We start from the raw sequence: 21,251 nt of genomic DNA, 5'->3' as shown, positions 1-21,251 counted from the left end.
CAACGAACATCTTCGTTTAGCTGTTTTTGCGGTGACTCCCCTGCTTAATTCCTCCTCCCTAAAGTGTTTCGTACTTCTGCAACATTTGGTTTACTTTGAGTCTGCTAATATCTTCTCCTTACTTGTACTTCTACATAAACTTTGCAATTAGAATATGGGATTTAAACCTAGGACCGTTGCCTGGCTCACAGCTCCTATGTTTCAATGACTCTCTTCTCTACAAATACATAAGCTAGTGCTTAGTGTGTTACTTCTCTTCGGAGTAACTTCAGACTGTTCTGATGGCTCTTCCACCTACACGTAGAGCCGGTGTAGAGAATTACACAGTGCATGAAGTAGCAGGGGACTTGCAATGTGGTTTGTAGGCAGTGAAGGAAGATTACAGGCTTTGCTGCTGAGCAGAGACCACCACTTTTTTCTAACCCAGTGAAGCACAAAGTGGGAGAACATGGATTAGGAATGGAAAACATTGGAAAGAGAGGATTATAGTGCATTACATTAATTGCAATAGGAGCTTAGAGCTAGGCTTGCCGAAGACACTATTAAATAATGCACGAAAAGGATGCTGGCGTAGCTGTCAAAAGTCCCACTGGAATACATATTGTAAGAACAGTGTTAGCATCCATTGCTGAGTTATTTTCTTCATCTAATTTTCCTCAATAGGGATTTTTAAAATCACATTTTCCTATCTGGAGAAAAAAATACTTTCTCGGCTTAACATTAATGTTCCCAGAACAAGTTTCATGCACTAAAATGCAGAACAGGCTGAAAGAGGTCAGGGAAGCCCATGTGAATGAAGATAAACTTGTGAGATAAACATTGTTATTATTATGTATTTTTATTATTGTTGTTGTTGTTATAATTTATATATTGTCCTTCATCTGAAGATTCCCTGAATGCCCATCAGATTTCTTGGGGAATAGAGCAAGGCAGATTCTTTGCTGCTTAATATACCAAAATACTGAGCTCCGTTTATAGTATCTTCTTCATATCAAGGCAATAGCCTATTATTAAATAAAAAAAACCTATCACAAAATAGTTTCAAGTTGGTGTTTCAGCACTTGCTGCAAAGGAGGGGGCTTCCACTGACACCATTATTTTTATCAACACTAATCTGGATGACACCTAGCGATCCATTAAAAAACTTAGGAGAGCTGGGTATGCCACATATTTCCCCCGTGAGAGCAGATCCAAGTTGGGTCTGCCCCCTGGGGAACTCCCATACCTATTCCATGCCTGCGATTGGCCAATCTGCAGGCAGGCCTGCAATTCCACTAACGTGGCCATTGCCAAGCTGTCAACACCACCCGCCATTAAAGGTAAGCGGACTTATATTGACACTTTAACATCTGATCACATATTAGCAGGTTTGGAATGCTTAAAGCACTTCAAGTATGCTATACCTACAACATGGGCCAGCAACACGGCACTCATGGGTGCACACATAGCCAGAGGTCTTTGCTGCCACCCCCCCAACCCCAATCCAATTAGGCATGCAAAAAGGCCTCCAATTGGCTTCAGTTATTTTGGGATGGTGGGCACTGCACAACATCTGGAGAGCCAGAGGTCAGCCACCTTGCCTAAGGTGGGTATGGGGCCTCATCCAGAACAGGACAGCTGCTATGGCAGGTTGAATATAAGACACAGCCCTTAGAGCGAAGGGTTTATTGTACACCATTTTCAAAACATTTACAGAAAGGCCATTACAAGTAATTTCATAGCAACAAAATGAAATATTTCTGGGAAATTAGCTGCCCGAGCTAAAACAAAGTAAACAAGGAAGTATTCCAGAGGCAGGGTCGTTTTATGTTAAAAAGGTAGCAGCGACCTTGGAGAACTGCTACTCATTGCCAGATTTTCACTGTAACCACGTTTTTCAGAAGGAAGGAAAAAGCTTGCTCCATTCAGTCCATCAGTGACATAGCATATTCAAATTGGGGGGGGGAGAGGAAAAGTACTACTTGATGTATTTCTCCATGAACTTTTTGTGAAATTCAGACCGCAGCGTGTCATTGACGAATCTTTTGTCCTTTTTCATCTCATCGACTCCCTTCGCACAGTTCTTGAAGACCACGTCATCGTCCCATCTAAATCCAGGGAGAAGGAAAATATGTTAACCATAAGAATTAAAGAGAAAATGTGTGACATCACAACAAGACAAAAGGTAAGGAGTGTTAATCCATGTTACAGTGCAATATCCACCAGCCACAGCCAGCAGGGCCAGTGATTTGTGGGGCTGTGCGCTGGACTTGATGTGATTCATTATATATCTATGCTGATTTTTATTCACATGAATCACAAAGTGGCTTACAAACAATAAATAACAACAACATAATAGAACATCACAAATCGTATAGAACAATTAACAAATCATCAGTAAAACCATTACAATTCATAAAACACTATTAAAACAAATGAGGAAAACAGCACAATTGCAAAAAGAATCGCATTATAGGATTCACAAAGTACTACAGCATTCATAATCTATAAGACAATATTAACAACGTTAACAAAACAGCAACCAAAAAATAAATTTAAGCATACAATTAACACATTAATTTAAAATATTCTGGAACCGTGAAATTGTGGAGAAGTTGGGAACGAGTAATTTAGGTGGCCATCCCTATGTAAAGCAAGCACCTCCATACCTCCTCTTCACTTTGAAGTTTGCCTGAGGCGGAACTGGACCAGTGAGATTCAACAAAGGGTTCCCACTCAGGATGTTCTCCATCCGTATCCTCTCCTCTTCAGCTTTCTGCTCTAGTTCCTGGCAAGGTGAGAAAAAGATGGTCCATGAGCTATAACATAGACCCTATTTTCTGTTCCACCTCATTTTGAGGAAGCTGGGGACTTGGCCACATACAATTCCCAACCATCTTGTCCAGTCTATTTAGGTTTTTCTTTTCTGTTTTTCCTTCTTGCAGTACCAGGTTTCGAAATTAAAGGCAGCTGTCACCATTACAGTGCTGGAAACAAACACACGGCAAATATTGGCTCGGTGTGCAGCACAAAACTGCTCTGGGGTTTTGGCTTTATGTATCCCCTGAGCTTGGAACAATAGTCAAAACAATGGAGGGCTGATCTTCAGATTTCCCCACAGCAGGGCATGATTATCTCTTGATATGAATTCTCTAGGAAGGACAGGGAAGGCTGTAATGGAGGTGGTATCACTCTGTACATCAAAGAGGGCACTGAGTCGAGAAAGCTAGAAATCTCTTACCCACAAGCCTGGTTTGTTTGCCTGTATGGGAACCTGTGCATCTTCCTAAATGCAGTTCCTTGTTGCCCATGGCTACCAAGCCAGGACTTAAATATATATGGCAGATCTTCTGCATTAACAGATTCAGCACCAGCAGAACATTCTAGAGGGGCCACATGCAGAAGGTACCAGGTACAGCTCCTACTTAAAAGAATACTGTATTGGAGAGCAATGTTTAAGGCAGCTTGACACATTGAAAGGGGTAACAAAAGTTGGCAAGGGAAACAGAACAATTAATACCATAATGAAAACCAAAAGGCGGCTGCATAGGGTTCTCCATCTGTTAAACAGCTTCTGCTGGCCTCTAGTGGCATCAAACAGTAATTTCTGGAAACTGTTTTCTGTAGCATTTGTGTACAGCAGGGGGGGGGAAACTGGATCCTGACATCCCCCAACCCCCACGGGGCACTTGGGAAGGTGGGTGGAAGCTGCCCATCTGTCAATCACCTGGTGTCACCATGACACCAAGTGAAGAGTTTTCCTTTTATTCCTTGTCTATTCCTTATGACAATGTGGTTTAAACTGCACAGGGAAAGGAAGTGTTTCCAGGGTTTGCTGCAAGAACAGAGCAAGGCCTGCTTTGGGCAAGGATCAGCTTTAGCATGGAGGCCCTAGTTGCCACAAGCCAGGCTTGCCAAGAAACAATAGAATCTGCACTCTATGGCTTCCAATCCATTTGATCTGAGGGCTGGAGGTTCTCCACAGAAACTACACAGCAGCACCATTCTGCTCTGATGTCAAGTAACCTGGGCTAAGACTTCACTTTGGAGATCTGTGGATTACTCAAAAGGGGTGGACGTTATAACCATTTCTAACATAATGTAATCACGTACAGTGTGCGTCCATTAATGTTGTTCGTTGCTTTCACATCTTCAGGCAGGGACCACACACACACACAAACACACACAGGTTAAATGGGCCAATGACCAAGCTATCACAGCTTTTGTACTAAGAATTAAGCTGGTGTGCTTACCTTTCGGGCCTGCTCCTCAGCCCGCTCCTTCTTGATCTTTTCTAGTTCAGCTAAAAGAGCAGCTGTGTCATCGTCACTCTCTTCGTCATAGTCCTCATCTTCATCCTCCTCCTACAAGTGCAGCAAAGTTTTAGCAAACACTGTCCCATCTCCTACCCACCGTGGAAACTTAGGCAGAACTTTATGCATAGAATTACAGACAACTGTATCCTATTTGCAACACAATGGATCAGGTGAATCTCCAAATGAATGTCTTACACAGACATTTTTGCACTGCAATTTCCATAGGCCCATGCGATGTGCCAATATACTGTCACGTGTGCTGCATGCAAGCTTTTAAATTTAAGCACACCAACTGCAGTGCTTCAAGACTGGCCTGTGTTGCCCAAGTTTACTAGCCAATTCTCAGTATGACAAAATGCTCCATCAAAACAATTTGGCTTCAGCGCATCTTGTCAGTTTCCTCAAAACTGACAGTATAAAAATCATTCTCTCTTCTCTACATCCACATGACTGTACCATTTTAAAATGAAGTGACTGTTCCTCTAAAATTCAGGCCTGCACCAGGCACAACCCACTGCACAGCGTGTGGCCCATCAGTTAAGTATTGTGGGCAAAACAGGCGCCTGACAGCCCATATATCATAGAATTCCGCGGTCCTAGACAGGCACACAAGTCAGAAGTGGAGCCCCTTGTGGAGCCCCTGCTGGCTTGCATTACACAGCTGCCAGGCTGCGTTTGTCTTAGCTGATCACAAGTTGCACATGCCTATCCCAAAGAGGCCCTGCAGCAGGTGTGGGGAACCTGTGGCCCTCAGATATCATTGGGCTCCAACTCGCATCAGCCCCAGCCAGCATGGCTAGTGGACGAGGCTGACACAAGCTGCAGCTGGGCAACATCTGGAGGGCTAGCAGGTTCCCCTCTATTGCCTGAGAGAGGCACCATGTGTTTCTGATATTTAAGCGGGGAGAAGGATTATGCCAATAAAGGATGAATGAATGGATTTTGTCAACACTTCAGACTGCGATGTTAGAAAGACTGTGTGTCACACAGTTCCGCTAATGGACTACTATTCTGATAGCAGGGTTCTACCCATCAGGGTTTCTCTGCTAATGGAAGGCACCTCGAGCCATTGTTGGCTTCCATCAATAGATCAGGGATGTGATTTTCACCAGCTCCCCCTTTCCACTGCAGACCAGGGGTTTAGGGAAAAATCAACAAAATTAACCTTCTTTCCAGTTCTGCTGATGGAAACCTGTCAAAGCAAAAAAGGATGCAACCAACCACCTAAGTTAGCTGAGTAGAAACATTAAAGTGGCAAAAACTTGTTTTCGCTTCTTTTGATGATGAAGTTTTCATTGGTGCCCTAACAAGAGCCTCACTACTGATTTTAAAAGCCTGTTTTTCTGCCAAGCAAATACTTTTTCCCAACATCCAAGAATACATACGTCAGTCAAAGGATCATCTGCATCCAGGTTAGCTGCAGGGATCTGATCTAGCCGGGGTTTCTTAGACACAGAAGATGATGTTGTGTGCTCTGGGGGGCAAATGCAGGAAAAATCTTAAAAACTCGGATGACCAGCAGCAATAAAAGTGACCGAAACATAGAGAATCACCAACACTGAGCTTACTGCAAACCCAAGTGCAAAAATAAAATGGAATCACCTGAATCTTTTGCCAACACAAACCAGCGTTAAGTCATTTGTTGCATGTACAACCCTGCCTGGCATCATCTCACTCTTGGATCAAACTCCTTCAGATGTCTGAGGAAACCCACATTAAGGAGACAGACGTGGCTTGATCCTTGCTTTTTGGAAGAAGGCCTCAAAAGTTGAGGAGGGTATAATACTTATCTCTTCTACTGCTTTGTTTTGCAATTAGCTCTCAGCTGGCTGAAACGGCAATAATTAAAGCCTGGTTTCTCCTATTAGGCTCATGGTACCCTTAACATTACCCCGTCTGAGGAGCAAAGTTCCCAGGCAGGGATCTATGTGGTGAGGGGATCTCTCCTGATCTTCCAATACTTGCACTTTTAAAAATGGGTTTAATGCAGGTTTTAATGATGTGAACTGCTTCCAGACTTTCCTCATAATAACTATAAAATATTTTCATTTGAATTTTTAAAAATATTTTAGATTTTTTTTAAAAAAAATAAAATATTTAAAAGATATTCTTATTGCCTACATACAATTCCTTGCTGCCTACAGGTACCCAGCAAGTGCTTAAATGCTTAATTCTACTGGGATTAACTTTTGTTGAATGACCTGGAACTGTCCTTGAGACACAGAGTGATTCCCGAGCAGCCTGCAAGTCACAGCCTGACCACCCCTCCGAAAGGGAAAATAATCTGCCAAAACCACACAGACCTCGTGCAGGCCTGTCTCTGTTCTTCTCCCTCACGACAACTCTCTCCCTCTCCTCCAGTTCTCTCCTGAAGTCACGGTTGCGTACTTCTTCAGGGGCATCCTGGGTGGTTTGTCTGAAACAAGAAGCAAGCGCAGAAGCTGAAAGGAAGGAATTATCCACATACAGCTGACGCATTACAGTTGCTGTGACTATGAGAGGTGAAACATTCGTAACAAATATCACCGCGGCCAAATGCTCGTCATTTTACTTTGAAGACTTCTAGAGCACCTCAACACGTTTAAAAGGAATAATCGGACACTTTAAACAACAGAGAACAAGCTTTTATAAAGAAATAAAATCTGGTGGCAGTTGAGTCTCCCTGGGAAAGGCATTCCAGGCCTAGGAGCCACCACAGAAAAGGGGCGAGGGAACCTGGAGAAGGGCCTAAGAGAATGAAGGAAAGCACAGCATTTCAGGTACCCCATATGCCAAGCTGAATTGGGCTTTGAAAACTGCTGTTTTATGGCAAATGGGTCACTGCCCCACCAACTTCAGGGTGCCCTTAGCCATCCCCACCTGCCCCCTTTATTACTTGTAACCAGCCCAGGGGGCAATGTCTGTCAGCTTCCTCCTCAGTCCCAGTGTTGCTCAACAGGGAGGAAGATGGGGACAACCCTAGATATAGCTAGCTCTGGCTGTCTACAGCTCTGACCCTGTCGACTGCTGGTCTCCATTCTTTATGCTCTACCACTTCCAATGGGCAACAGCCACCATTGGCTTTTAAGGTTAAGGACTAGTACCAGAACTAGCAAAGTGATACTAGGCAAGCTATTATTCTTGCAGCTTCAACCCACTTCTACAGTATGGAGATAATGACATTGCCCAACATTATCAGTAACTGCAAGCTTTTAGCATTAATTTGGAAGCATATCCCTTCAAATTACAGGTGCTATTATAACCCTACAGTACACATGAGGGATAGGGGAGCTGAGGAAAAGGTCCCAAAAAGCACAGCAGCCAAAAATCAGTCAGATCTTTTACTGGTCCTCACGATGAGCCTGTTGTTAGATCCAGTTTAAACTGCATGCTTGTACCCATCTGGTTGTGGAAGATGCTTTGCTCTTACTGCCCATTTGTGAAGTTCTACAAGAATTCTGAGATGGCTTTAAAACAGTGGTGGGAAACCTCTGGACTGCAAGTCTAATTAGACTCACCATGCTGACCCATTTGGCTCATGGGGCCATTTTGGTCAACCAAAACCTACCTCTCATACATATGATGCCATATATGACATCAAGTGCAGGGCAGGTGAAGATATGGCTTGGCTAAAAGCAGAATTTACAGGAACCATCAAGCAGCTGATTGCTGTGTCTTGCAAAGTGCTGTTCCTCTACCCTTGCAGTTCTTCAAACTGCTCAGATAAAGAAAAATGGGTCACTGGCGGTCAAGTGATTGACAAGCCATCTGACACCCTCCTGTCAAAACTGGTCTGCAAGGGTGGTGGTAAGGATCTGGATGCAATTCTCCACCCTTTCAACAAAGTTAGTTTTGCAAAAACATCCACAAAAGTTACTACAGTAGCTCACACAAATTACAGAGAATTTGCTTGCCCACCCGGACAGCATCTGTGCTATGCTGACAACCAGAAAGAAAACAAATAATGAAATCACTTTTAGTTTGCAAATGTTTTCCTGTAGCAAATCCTACCCGCTAAAGGGACAGGAAAAACTATTCCCTGCTAAAGACAAAATAAAGAAACACTGCAGAAAACAATCCCCACAAGAAACGTAAACTGTTACCTGTATTTGATTTTAGTATGAGAAGGAAGATCTCGGCTGGAATATTGTTTGGAGAGCTGACTTAAGTCACCTTCTCCTTTCCCTCTTCCTCCTCTTGCAGGTTCAAACGTTGGTCTAGCTGCAGTAGTCATCTTTAATACTGTGAGATCAAATGCACATCATGGATGGAGGCTAGAGCCTGCCAGAGGAAAAAAAAGCAACAAATCTAAACCAACAAGCATAGCAAGCCTTATTACCACACACTGCAGTCCCACATAAAATCACTCCTCTGTGGCAGCTATTACTTTTTTTTAAAAAAAAAGCAAGATAGCTGCTTATGACACATTGAGCATAGGCAGCAAATCAGGAAGTCCCTCTCACCTCTACCATAACCTCACTACGTGGACTTTAACAAGCCATTCTGCAATAAACCTCAACACCACACTCTTGTAGTAATGATGGCGATAGTACCGACATACCCGAGAGTCAGCCAACTGGGTGCCCTGCAGATGTTGCTGGACTCTCATCAGCCCTACCCAACATAGCCAAAGATGATGGAAGTTGTAGTCCACAGAACTGGACTACAGTTGGAGGGCGCCATATTATACGGCATTCAACTGGATAATACATGGGCGCTGCTTGGAGCGATTGAAAGTGCTAGGCAGGCATTAAGCCTCATCTCCTTACTCTTACACCCTTACATTCCATGTTCTCTGGTTTCTATCACGGTGTCCTATTGCACCAAAAGCGGTTTGGTCATGTCCCAGAAAGCTGCCTGTGGACAAACACCGGCTCCATCGGCCTGAAAAGAGATATGAGTGCCGCAACGCCAGAGTCGCCTTTGACTGGACTTAACTGTCCAGAGGTCCTTTATCTTTACCCTTACATTATGGCATAGGCATGGAAGCAATACTCTTCCATTCACTCCTACTATTCTGCACTGATTCATGGAATAATCCATTAAACTGATTTACTGCAATCACCTCGTTGTCATGTATGGCAAAAGGACATGCACCTGCACCTTTAGTGGGACCCGCCTTTTTCCGCTTATCTTTGTACAAAGAAACGGTAATAGCTGTTCTGAGGCGGCTTTGCCGATTCCATAAAAAATGAAGCTCTCTCTGCGCGGCAACCACCGGTGTCTCCTGCTACAGGTGAAATTCGGAAAATTAGAATATCGTCAAAAAGTGCATTTATTTCAGTAATGCAACTTAAAAGGTGAAACCAATATATGAGATAGGTGCATGACATGCAAAGCAAGATATGTCAAGCCTTTATTTGTTGTAATTGTAATTATTTGTCGTTAGGTAGGACAATTATAAATGGAATGTAATTAATGAAATGTAATAGTGATGTTTATTTTTGCATTATTGTAACTACCGGTATTTGTTTTATTACTGTGGAATTTCCAAAAGAAAGCATTTGTAAAAATTAAAAAATAAATAAATAATAAGTTGCATTACTGAAATAAATGCACTTTTCGACGATATCCTAGTTTTCCGAGTTTCACCTGTACGTCCGGGGAGCCCTACTGGGCCAGGCCAAAGGCCCGCCCGAAGCCCCTGTGTTCCCGTTGTCACCCGTGGGCGGCCCAGGAGTCAGGACTTGAGGCCCCCCGCTCCTGCGACCCCCACCAAAGGGCGTTCGGAGGCACGGGCAGTTTCCTGCCTCCGAAGACGCCCCTTCCCCTCGGCGGCCGCGTCCCCCGTTCGAGAGGCTCACCGGCTGCTCACTCCTCACAGGTAGAAGGGCGGCGCGGCCACTAGGCCGGCAGATCCGTCGCAACCTCCGCACTCCCGGCAGCCACCGCGCCCAGCGCCGCAGGTGCGCGCGCAGGCCCCGATGCCATAGAAAACCAACAGGCTAGAAGGACGCGCCGCTCTAGTTTCCGGTTAAAACAAACAAATACTGTACATAAATAAATCGCGTCGCTCTGGGCATAAGCAAGTCTTTGGTCGCGCGATGGCTAGACTGCGCGCGGCTTCAACTTTCGCCTCATCTCTCGTGGGAAGAAATGGAGAGCAATCCAAGAGGGAGGTGGGGCTGGAGACAAGATTCAGGGAGGTGCTGTAAAGCGGAAACGCGAGGGTACCATAGAGATGGAGGTAGAACGTCTCCGCCCCCCCTTTTTGCGTTGCGCAAAATGGCGGCGGCCAGTTGGAAACTGGAAGTTCCAGAGAGGCGCGCATTGTCACGCTGCTCATAGACTCCCGCCCTCGAGGTAAACACAGTGGCGGGAGTCGGGGAAGGCAACAGTCGGGTTACGTCACGCGGCTTCGGATGCCCCGCCCACAAAGGGGCGGCGCCTGGTCGGAAGTGAGACGATTGCTCCCCGTGAGTTTCTGTTTCTATGGTGATGGAGAGAGGCTGGAAAGGCTCGAAAGGGAACAGTTTCTAGAGCAGAGCAAAGTGCTTCTGAGTGTATGCAGAGTGCTTTCCCCACCCTGCTCCGTAAAGATAATCTGCCGCCACGTGGTTGGACTTGCGAGGCATCGTTCATAAACCAGTTGCCTTTCTTCTTCTATTTTTTTTACGGAATTGAAGGATAGCTGTGCAGCACAGTGCTGGTCCCACCAGTCAGGGCACCTCGAGGGGCCCAACAGCTTTTTTTTTGAGCTACGGGGACAGTGGCTTCCACTTCCAAGTGTCTCGAGAAACCTTCGTGACTCAGCAGCTTATTTTCACAGTAAAAATCAACTGTTTCACCCACTTTGTCCCTGTTCAGTGTTTCAAAGAAAGCTTTAAAAATCTATATCTGAATTGCTAAAAGTTAAGTTAAGCCACGAGAGGTCCTCGGGGAGCTGCAGAACTCACCAGAATCACTGAGGTGCTGTAAGTGTAAGGCATTAAAGACAAACCACTAGGTCTGTCTGGGGACCAGGGGCATGTCCACAATTGAGTATTATTTATGTGTTTTTTATTAAAAAAATATTACTATTACTATTATTACTGCTATTAAATTAAATTTATATACCTCCCTTCATCCAAAGATCACAGAGCATTTTGCAACACTTTAAATTCATGGCTAAATTCACAGCTCCCATTCAGATTAGACTGGAGTAGTCCACATCTGCATGTACAGTGGTACCTTGGTTTATGAACTTAATCCGTCCATTCTTAAACCAAAGCGTTCTGAAACCAAGGCGTGCTTTCCCATAGCAGTGGAGGATTTGCAAATGGAACACACTCAACAGGAAGCGAAACATGTTCTTATTCCAAGGCAAACCAAAACACCTACTTCGGGGTTTGCAGCATTCTTAATCCAAGTTGTTCATAAACTAAGAGCTGTTCTTAAACCAAGGTACCACTGTATTTGATTTTGTATTGTTATAATATATACTATGGGAAACAACTTCAGTCTTTCTTTGGGGTCCCTTCAGGCAGGTCCTGAACCAGTAGATGACAAGAAAGGAGATTCTGGCTAAGCATCAGGAATAACTTTATGAAGGTAAGAACTGTTCAACAGTGGAATGGACTTCCTTGGAAGGTGGTGGGCAAGTTTCTTTCATTAGAGGCTTTTAAGCAGAGGTTGAGTGGCCATCTGTCAGGGATGCTCTAGTTGAGATTCCTACATTGCAGGGGGTTGGGCTAAGATGACCCCCGGTGTTCCTTCCAGCCCTACAATTCTATGTTTCTATGACCCAATTGGCTTAAGTGGGGCTGGTAGAGCCTGTGTTTTGCGTACAATAACCCCCAGGTTCAGTTCCTGCCATTTCCAAAACTTGGTCCGGAATCCTAGACCAAATTCACAACATACTTTTAAAGCACCATGATACCATTTAAAACACTTTAAATAAACAGTGTCTTAACAACAAACAGGGAAATCTGTTACTTGCAGCTCTGTGAGGGGAACAACTCACACCACACCCTTAACAAACTACAGCTCCCAGAGTTCTTTGGGGGAAGCCATGCGTATTTAAAGTAGTGTCATAGTATTTTAAATATATGGTGTGAATGTGGCCCTATACAGCTGCTACCAGTCAGGGTAGACAATAGTGTGCAAGATGTTCCTATTTATTTTGACTTTTCTTTAATAGAGGAAGTCTGCAGTGGATGCCTAGATTAAAAATCCAAGCTTTTCATTTCAATGCATTGATGGTCTTCATAGAATTGTGATGCTCCTACTATCAGCTCTTCCATTTTTTTGGGCTCTGTTTAGTTCTTATGGGACCCAGGTAGCGCTGTGGGTTAAACCACTGAGTCTAGGGCTTGCTGATCAGAAGGTCAGCGGTTCGAATCCCTGTGACGGGGTGAGCTCCCGTTGCTTGTTCCCAGCTCCTGCCAACCTAGCAGTTCAAAAGCACATAAAAATGCAAGAAGATAAATAGGAACCGCTACAGCGGGAAGGTAAACGGCGTTTCCGTGTGCTGCTCTGGTTCGCCAGAAGCAGCTTTGTCATGCTGGCCACATGACCTGGAAGCTATACGCCGGCTCCCTCGGCCAATAATGCGAGATGAGCGCGCAACCCCAGAGTCGGTCACGACTGGACCTAATGGTCAGGGGTCCCTTTACCTTTACCTTATACCTATATTTACCATCTTATGTTGTGCTTCTGATAAAGTGGCTAGAATCTGCACTGCCAAGTCTTATGCCACATTACTCTGTTAACCATTAAGGGGCCACAAGTCTATCAAGGTGTGGGTATCGTTTTTGCTGCAGCCGACTTACTGAAGTTCATGTTTTAAATTGACACCTCTCAAATGCTTACACCCAGCACAAATATGCAACTGTGCATTCCGGAATAGCTAAGTGGAAGGTGGGGACCTTATCAAGGTTTTCTTTTTTCCTCCTGATTTGCCACTTCTAGATGGAGCAGGCAGAAATGTTTCTGAGGAGGAGTGGTAAGGAAAGAAAGCTGTCCGTCCAGTTCATAACCTGCAACTTGAGTCCCACCCTTTCAGCAATGCCTCTCTTCCAGACCTGTCCCAGAATTTAACTGTGTGTGATACAAAAGATGCAAGCCCAGTCTTGCCTTCTGTGGAAACTTGGAAGGGATTTGACACTTGTTTCGGCAACAGTAAATATGAAAGCTATGTCAAAATACTAAATCTCCCATTTGAAGATCGCAATGGATGGTTGTGATGATGTCCTGGTGCTACAGACACGGTGCTCTGCATTTAGAGTCAACAGCAAGGAGCATGCAACTGAGATTCAAACTGGAGAAAGTGTGCACCCAAGGCCCCTCTTCCTTGGATTCTAATGCAGTAGATTTTGGTTTCCCCCCCTAAATAATAAGCTACAAAGATGCAACCATTTGAACAGTTGGTGCGAGAGAATCCAGATGATATTCCACCTGCTGGTGTGTGTTGGCACCTGTCTGTCTCAGGAGAAAATGGAGGAGTGTGCCTTTGGGGGTCAAGTCAAACTTTTGGAAGGTTGCAGTGCCTGCTGTGGCTGTAGAGACCAATACAGGAGAAACATGTTTTGTTCCAGCTGGGGCAGATGAAGTTGTCCAGTTGTGTGTATCCTCTGGGAAATGGCATGTTCCCAGTGCTTCTGAGTTACTGGCAAAATAGGGTTGCCTAATATACTGGGCTTGCTGAAGAGCCACTGATCCTGAGATAAGAAAACACCCACCCCCAACCATATATTCCCTCATTCTGTCCCCCTGACCAATAGAAACAGATACACCCTGATTGGTTGCCACCTGCTTGTCCTGTACATTTCTACAGAAATATTACACAAAATGCCATAAAGTTTCCATGCTCTCCACCTTTATGGCATTTTGTAATCCCGAAACTGCCACAGAGCACTTCCGGTTCATGGGGAATGCAAGGCAATATTGTTGGGTTCAGTACCCTTTGCAGGATTAAAAGTTGAAACGCCAATTCTGTTTCTTCTGGTTACACTTCTGTGTTTGCTTTAGCCTAAGGAATAAGTGCAAGGGGTTGTTTGAGGGTGGGGTGGGTGAATATTTGTAGTCAGCCTATCAAACTGGCTCTGAGTGGTCAAGATGAAAGATAGTTCAAAAACTATTGCAAGCTTTACTAGCCTGACTCTTGGCAAGGATCCATGCATTCTCGTTGTTCCCTTTCGAACTTCATCACCCGCCTCCTCCCATTCTTGTTCCATCAAGCCTACAGCTGGCAATAAATGAAAGCAAGCTATGAACCCTTCCCATCTCTTGCCTGTTCAAGCCCTGCAAGGGCCAACTGACTTCTCCTGCAACAGTTGAAATATCTCCTTTTCTATGTGGAACAAAAATTTCAGTCAGTCAGTGGCTGATTTTGTTGTAGCAGGCTGCTGAGAAAATCCATCATGATACTGAGGCTGCACGTCTAATATACATGCCTACCTGAGAACAAGTCCCACTGAATGCAATGGGACTTATTTTTTAAAGCAGGAGAGAAAAAACTTGCTTGTTTACCACCTGCTCCCACTGTGCATTCCTGCATGAATATTCCTTGGGCCTTCTGTATGCAGAGCAGATGCCTTACCATTGAGTACAATTTATCAAGAGCTCTGGCCTCTGCAGATAAGAGAGCTGCAGCTGGCCTTTTTTCAGTCCCCAGACATACAAGGGAAGGCAATGTGCTCAGATGCTGGACTGGAAGCTGCTTTCTTGCGCAGAGAAACAGCAGAAAGCTCTCTTTGATCAGGAAGCACAGCAAAGCTTTAGGGCAGAAACAAACATAGCGGGCGCTGAATATTCCAGGACCATCAGAAGCTGAACAGAACATAAACCCCATTTGTAACTATTGCCCTTTTAAGTTATTTTAGACTCTGGAATTAATGGTCTTACGGGGAGATTCTCCTTTAGGCTGCAATGGGCTAACTTCACTTCAAAACAGGATACGCCACCCTGGCTAAATTGGGGACCCCTCCAGCTCATTCTGCTGAGTGGGGCCCTGGACGCGTGCCCTGAATTCCTGCCCTGATGGCACCGCTGCAAAGAGTGTTGAATTGCACATTCTTCTCTTCTCCTGTTCGCCGTTCTGCTAAACCAACTGGAATGCAATGTCAGAAAACAAACCTCCGAGCAGATTCTTTACCCAGCAATAATATTTGACATTGCGATTGCCCATCTGGTGCATATCCCTCTGCCAAAAACAGCAAGTTAAACACTGAGGCCAGCTCAATAAATTTTCCTGGACAAGGATGAGGTGATGCCACCCTCCATTCCACAGGCGCCCAATGGATTAATCTCAGTTAAACACGGGCAACAGGGTGGTGCCCCAACTGCAGTGCTCTTCACCAGATGTTGTTGGACTACAATTTCCATCATCCCTGACTATTGGCCAAGCTGGCAGAGGATGATGGAAGCTGTTGTACAACAGGATCCATGGAACCAAGGTGGAATAACACTGTCCTATTGCACTAGAGGGCAGTAGGCTTGCCTAGGGGCTGCAGGGCATACACAGCTCTGTATTCCAATAACTCACTGCTTCTTCCCACCCCATAATATCTGCCGCCTCACTCTGCCCAACAGTAGGGCCTGCTCTAGCTTCAAAGGTTGGCCTTGTGCCAAATTTGATCTTTGCACTGGTATGCAAATTACCATTACGCCTTCTAGCTAAAGCAATCTGTATGACCCTGCAAGTCAGGCCAATATTATACGGTAATATTAACCCAATTACAGATTGTGATGGAGGGGTGAGTGATAATGGCACCCATAAAAGCAATGGGTTCATTTCTGAGCTGAGCGATTTGCACTTCTGCTTATTATATTATTTTGTTATCTTTGCCCATTTCCCTAGTGATTCGGAGCTCAGAATGAGAGCTTATACAGAAGATGGAGTCTCAAGTCCTTCTGCTTCTCGGGCAGATCCTGATCAGGGCAGGTGCTTACATGTGCTTCTCCTTCCTCCTGAGTAGACTCACGTGTTGCCAGCTGGTCACAATGCCAGTGCCCTGAAGCTCATCTCTGGCTTCCCATCTTCTCTGCCCTTGTGGCCATGTGTTTGACAAAATCTGAGAACCAGCAAGGGTTCCAGACAACGCCTATGGAGACCTCCAATAGCTCCTCAAGGTTGCTCCTCAGTGTTAGAGGAAAGGGCTATAGCTCAATTATAAGAGCATCTGCTTTGCATGCAGAAGATCCCAATATCAAAGCCAGAGAGGGATGGGAGAGATCCCTGTCTGAAATTCTGGAAAGTCACTGCCAGTTGGTGCTGATAATACTGAACCACATGGGAGGCCTGCTCTTCTTCCAAGGAGACCACAGGCTCCAGGTCTGGACCCTGGAAATTATGGTGTTACATGGTGTTCCAGGTAGTCTCTCATCTTACATGGAGCTCCAACTGGCTTCCCACCTGACAAGCTCCACGTCACCATTGCTGAATTATCAGGTGCTCTCCAACCAACCACATCAGTTAAGATCACAAGCTCATTGTTCATTCCTGTAACCGGCGGAAAATACAGCTCCTCACCTCACACTAGCCCAAAGGGCTTTGCAAATTTCATGTTCCCTTTGTGACTGATTGAATAATCTGTCAATGGTGAACATTATTAGCAAGCTGTAGTCAAGTCAAGACATTGGCTGGCATTCCTGATCTTCCTAGATAGGCAGCCAATGGTACCTAAATGGAGGTCAAAATTACACTGTGCTGTGTATGACAGCAATGGCACGAGGGCTCTCATTAAATTGATTTCATGGGCTGTGCACACATATGACTGGCATGTATATGAGAAGCCTAAATGACACAGCAGCTCCATTTAAACTGCTTACCACAAGAGTGTATCCTATGATTTCCTCCTTCCCCTCCAGTATCAGTTTGTAAGTCATCCGAAGTCTTTTATGTAATATGTTGCCAGGCACCTGCTGATGTCAAACCTATTCTGGCTGTGTACACACTGTGCCGTTAACACACAATCAAAGCACATTCCCCCCCTCAAAGAATTCTGGGCACTGTAGTTTGTTAAGAGTTGCTGGGAATTGTAACTCTGTGGGGGGTAAATTACAGTGTCCAGAATTATTTGAGGGTAACAATATGCTTCGAATAAGCCATAATGTGCTTTTTGCTCAATCATTTGGTTCCTTAGTACTGTACAGAGGACATCATATAAAGCAGATTTGCATTATTAACTGCTGAATCCCTCTGCTCACGACCTGATGGTACAAAATGGTGCTGGAGGTGTTTGAAATCTCACAGCAGGCAGGCATAGCACGATAATATGAGGTGCAGTCCAGAAAACACTAGATCTGCTTGAAGCTGATTAAACAGCTGGAGATTGGCAGACAAAGATGGCTTAGAGCAGAGCTGTGGCTAACCTTTAGCCTTCCGTATGCTGTACAGGCGACAAACAGGTCCAAATAATGCGTGACCCTGCCCGTGTGGATCACAGCGACCTGGAAGTGGCTGGAAAAGGGGAATTAATGGGGTGGAGCCATCAAGTACAATGACCTGGAACGCAACCCCCACGCAAATGATAATAATAATAATAATAATAATAATAATAATAATAATAATAATAATTATTTATTTATACCCCGCCCATCTGGCTGGGTTTCCCCAGCCACTCTGGGCGGCTTCCAACCAAATATTAAAAACAGTACAGCATCAAACATTAAAAACTTCCCTAAACAGGGCCGCCTTCAGTTGTCTTCTAAAAGTAAAATAGTTACTTATTGCCTTGACATCTGCTGGGAGGGCGTTCCACAGGGCGGGTGCCACTACCGAGAAGACCCTCTGCCTGGTTCCCTGTAACCTCACTTCTTGCAATGAGGGAACCGCCAGAAGGCCCTCGGTGCTGGATCTCAGTGTCCGGGCTGAATGATGGGGGTGGAGATGCTCCTTCAGGTATACAGGACCAAGGTTGCCTGTACTATGACTCCCATCCAGGGCCATAACTAGGGGTTGGGGAGGTGGGCCCCTGCCAGGGGCGCAGGCAGGGGGGGCGTGCGTGCAAAATCAGCTTAAAAATATGTCCATAAATATAAATATTGATTATTGCCTCATAAGAAATGGTTTTTAATAGAGGGTGAATTGAATGGGTGGGGTGTGTGGAGGAGAGGCAGAAAGAAGAGCTTATTTGTCCGTGGCCAGGGGGCACAATCCGGACGGTTCTGCCAGGTGCGCAAGATCACCTAGCTACGGCTCTGCTCCCATCATCCGTGACTCTGACTATTGATCATGCTAGCTGAAACTGATGGGAACTGTATTCCATAACAACAGCTGAAAGGCCATAGCGTTCCCCCCACATTGTTTGTTCCCATACCACTTCCTGTCAAATAGGCTTTCTATTACATTCTTAAACAACGCCATGTAAATAATTTTGACCTCCTCTTGTATATAACTGCCTGCCTTTCTCGGGAGATCATTCACAGATCATGAAGCTGAGGCTCCAATACTTTGGCCACCTCATGAGAAGAGAAGATTCCCTGGAAAAGACCCTGATGTTGGGAAAGATTGAGGGCACAAGGAGAAGGGGATGACAGAGGACGAGATGGTTGGACAGTGTTCTCGAAGCTACGAACATGAGTTTGACCAAACTGCGGGAGGCAGTGGAAGACAGGAGTGCCTGGCGTGCTCTGGTCCATGGGGTCACGAAGAGTCGGACACGACTAAACGACTAAACAACAACAACAACATCTCATTCAGGTGCATATGACCTTCGAAAGTCAGGCACTGATGCACAGGTAAAGATCAAATTTAATTATATGGTGCTGTTTTAAGTTTGCAATGGACGGAAGGCTGCCACTAAATTGATAGCTTGGGTACATGCAGGGCAGGTCCAAGGCATTTTTCTGCCCTAGGCGAAGGACACAATTGGTTCCCTACCCCCTTCCACGTAGAAGTCTCACCATCAACAGTGGGGATGGGATTGCATCCTCCATTGCAACTGGGGCTGCAGGGTAGTTTAGCAGGGCCAATGCACACATGTAGCACACATAGCTCTGTCTTCCAGCAGAGTAGAATGGCTAGGATGCTTCAGAAGAACAGCCAGGGAGCCCCAACTGCCGCCCTCCCAGCAGCTGTTGTCTGAAGCAGTTGCCTCACTTTGCTCAATGGCAGAGCCGGCCCTGCAGATGTGGGAATTGTAAATGGTAGATTTAACAAAGGAAAATCACATACCACAGGAGTGAATTGACATCTCCACCAGTAACATACATAGTGTTCGTGGTCAGTGGTGCAGGCAGTGGCATTACCTGACCTGTCACTGACGTTGCTTTGAATTACCAGGAGACAAAGGGGGAGGATTGAGATGGCGACCAGTTTGGGGCAGTGCAAACACACCGGCAGAATGGTTGGGTTGGCTCTGCCAGTGCATCTCCACTGTGCTGACCCCACTGCTGCCTTGCCTCTCCCTCCTGGTAATTTACCACAACTCTACGTAAGTGTTGTCACTCTGCTCTGCTGACAGCTACTCATACATAGTGATTTGTTAGCAGTTTGTAAGTAAGTCAGAATATATATCTTTTCAAGTAATAAGTGGCCGTGGGGTTGCTCATGTCAGAAAGGCCGTAGCTCAGTTTTGGAGCATCTGACTTGCAAGCAGAAGGTCCCAGGTTCAATCCCTGGCATCTCCAGTAGGGTTGGAACAGACTCCTGTCTGAAAACCTGGAGAGCCGCTGCCAATCAGTGTAGATAGTACTAAGTCAGATGGACCGAAGTTCTGACTCGGTATAAGGCAACTTCCCATGTTCCTATTTCCTGTAATTGGATAGAATTAAAGTGGTTCAAAGCAGACCAAAAATTAATGTGTCATTCAGGCCGTGACACATCCGTGCTCAGGAGAACATACCTGCAATGCATGGCTGTCCTGAAAATGTGAAATAATAGTCTTTGCTCATGTGCAGAGTACACCACACCAGATTAATCACAATAAACTTATTGTGTCTCAGATTACAGAGAATTATCCTCCAGGTGTGGGGAAGGATCAGATTCAGTGCAATACACAGACAAGCATAGAGTCCAAACTTTACATTTTAGAAATTTACTGAAAAATCACAAAAAGCAAGCAAGAAATAATAGCAGGATTTTCCTCCATTTTGCAGTCAATAAATTTTGAACTTAAGCTAGGGGAGAGACTTGTTGGAAGCGGATCCACACACATTTTTTTTGGGAAAATACTCTGGAGTCCAAGGTGTACCAGTATGTTCTGGTGAGAGAGCCAAAGAGGGCCACATTTAATGTTGATGATTTCCATAATTGAAGTTGTCATCATGAACCAAACATCATCTGACATCCACTTCAAAATTCCAACCATTTGATGGAGCTCACTCAACACAGCTAGGGCCAAGTCACCAGAGGAAAAGTCACTGAGTTATGGGATGCATGCCTGAATTGGCTGTGTTGTACTGTCACTCAGCACAGGTTACTCATTCCTTGCATCATAATTAATACTTCATTCCTTCTTCCCCACTTGCTTTGATGAGGAATGCAATTAGTGCCAACATCCAAAGTGCCAAGATTGACCCAGCAACCAGTGAAATGAGCAAGGAAGTACTTAGTATAGAGCTTGGTTCCAGAACGAATCCAGAACTAGACATAAACCATTCACACTTTCTCTGCTTTCATGGGCCCTGCCACAGTGCAAGATTCTCTGTGAACAAAAGAATAATTGTTACAGGTAGGCAGCCGTGTTGGTCTGACGTAGTCGAAACAAAAAAATTAAAAAAATTCCTTCCAGTAGCACCTTAGAGACCAACTAAGTTTGTCATAGGTATGAGCTTTCGTGTGCATGCACACTTCTTCAGATACACAAAAGAATAATTGTTTTTTTTTAAGCCCCAGCAGATGCTTGGCATAGTGCTTCGTTTATCTTATTCATTAATTCAGATCAGGGTTTCCCAACCTTCGGAGTTCATCAACCCCTTAATGGGGTGGGATTTAGAGCACTTGACCCCCAAAGATAAGATAATCTTTATTGTTATTGCTCCCCTGCGGGAACAATGGAATGAATTAAATTATGGCGTGTTAAATTTATCAACTTTTGAATTCCGAAAAGGCTG

General features: G+C 45.0%; 1 protein-coding gene and 1 long non-coding RNA gene across 5 annotated transcripts in view; one reads left to right on the top strand and one right to left on the bottom strand.

Moving 5' to 3' along the window:
• Positions 1-1,650: 1,650 nt before the first annotated feature.
• On the bottom strand, positions 1,651-10,563 carry CWC15 (CWC15 spliceosome associated protein). 2 transcript variants are annotated; one of them, XM_088668391.1, is made up of 7 exons: positions 10,271-10,563; positions 8,378-8,555; positions 6,599-6,711; positions 5,681-5,769; positions 4,233-4,343; positions 2,649-2,767; positions 1,651-2,087 (listed from the first exon to the last, which is right to left on the bottom strand). In XM_088668391.1, exons 2-7 carry the CDS (start codon positions 8,506-8,508, stop codon positions 1,958-1,960), a joined length of 693 nt encoding a protein of 230 aa, XP_088524517.1. In that variant the 5' UTR covers positions 8,509-8,555; positions 10,271-10,563; the 3' UTR covers positions 1,651-1,957. The 2 variants fall into 2 exon arrangements, with proteins under 2 accessions (XP_088524517.1, XP_034972168.1); XM_035116277.3 differs by lacking the exon at positions 10,271-10,563 and adding an exon at positions 10,079-10,176.
• LOC148686036 (uncharacterized) overlaps positions 10,540-21,251 on the top strand; it is a 121,539-nt gene continuing 110,827 nt past the window's right edge. Inside the window, exons 1-3 of one of the 3 annotated variants that reach the window (XR_015949721.1) lie at positions 10,540-10,690; positions 11,737-11,804; positions 18,613-18,742. This is a non-coding gene — a long non-coding RNA (uncharacterized LOC148686036). Of the gene's footprint in view, positions 10,691-11,736; positions 11,805-13,163; positions 15,056-18,612; positions 18,743-21,251 lie in introns of those variants that run through there. The other 2 variants (XR_015949722.1, XR_015949723.1) reach the window with 2 other exon arrangements.

The sequence above is a fragment of the Zootoca vivipara genome, chromosome 4 (genome assembly GCF_965207765.1).
Source record: "Zootoca vivipara chromosome 4, rZooViv2.hap1.1, whole genome shotgun sequence".
NCBI lineage: Eukaryota > Metazoa > Chordata > Lepidosauria > Squamata > Lacertidae > Zootoca > Zootoca vivipara.
The sequence above is the reverse complement of the archived record's forward strand: the minus strand, read 5'-3'. Positions and strand labels throughout refer to the sequence as shown.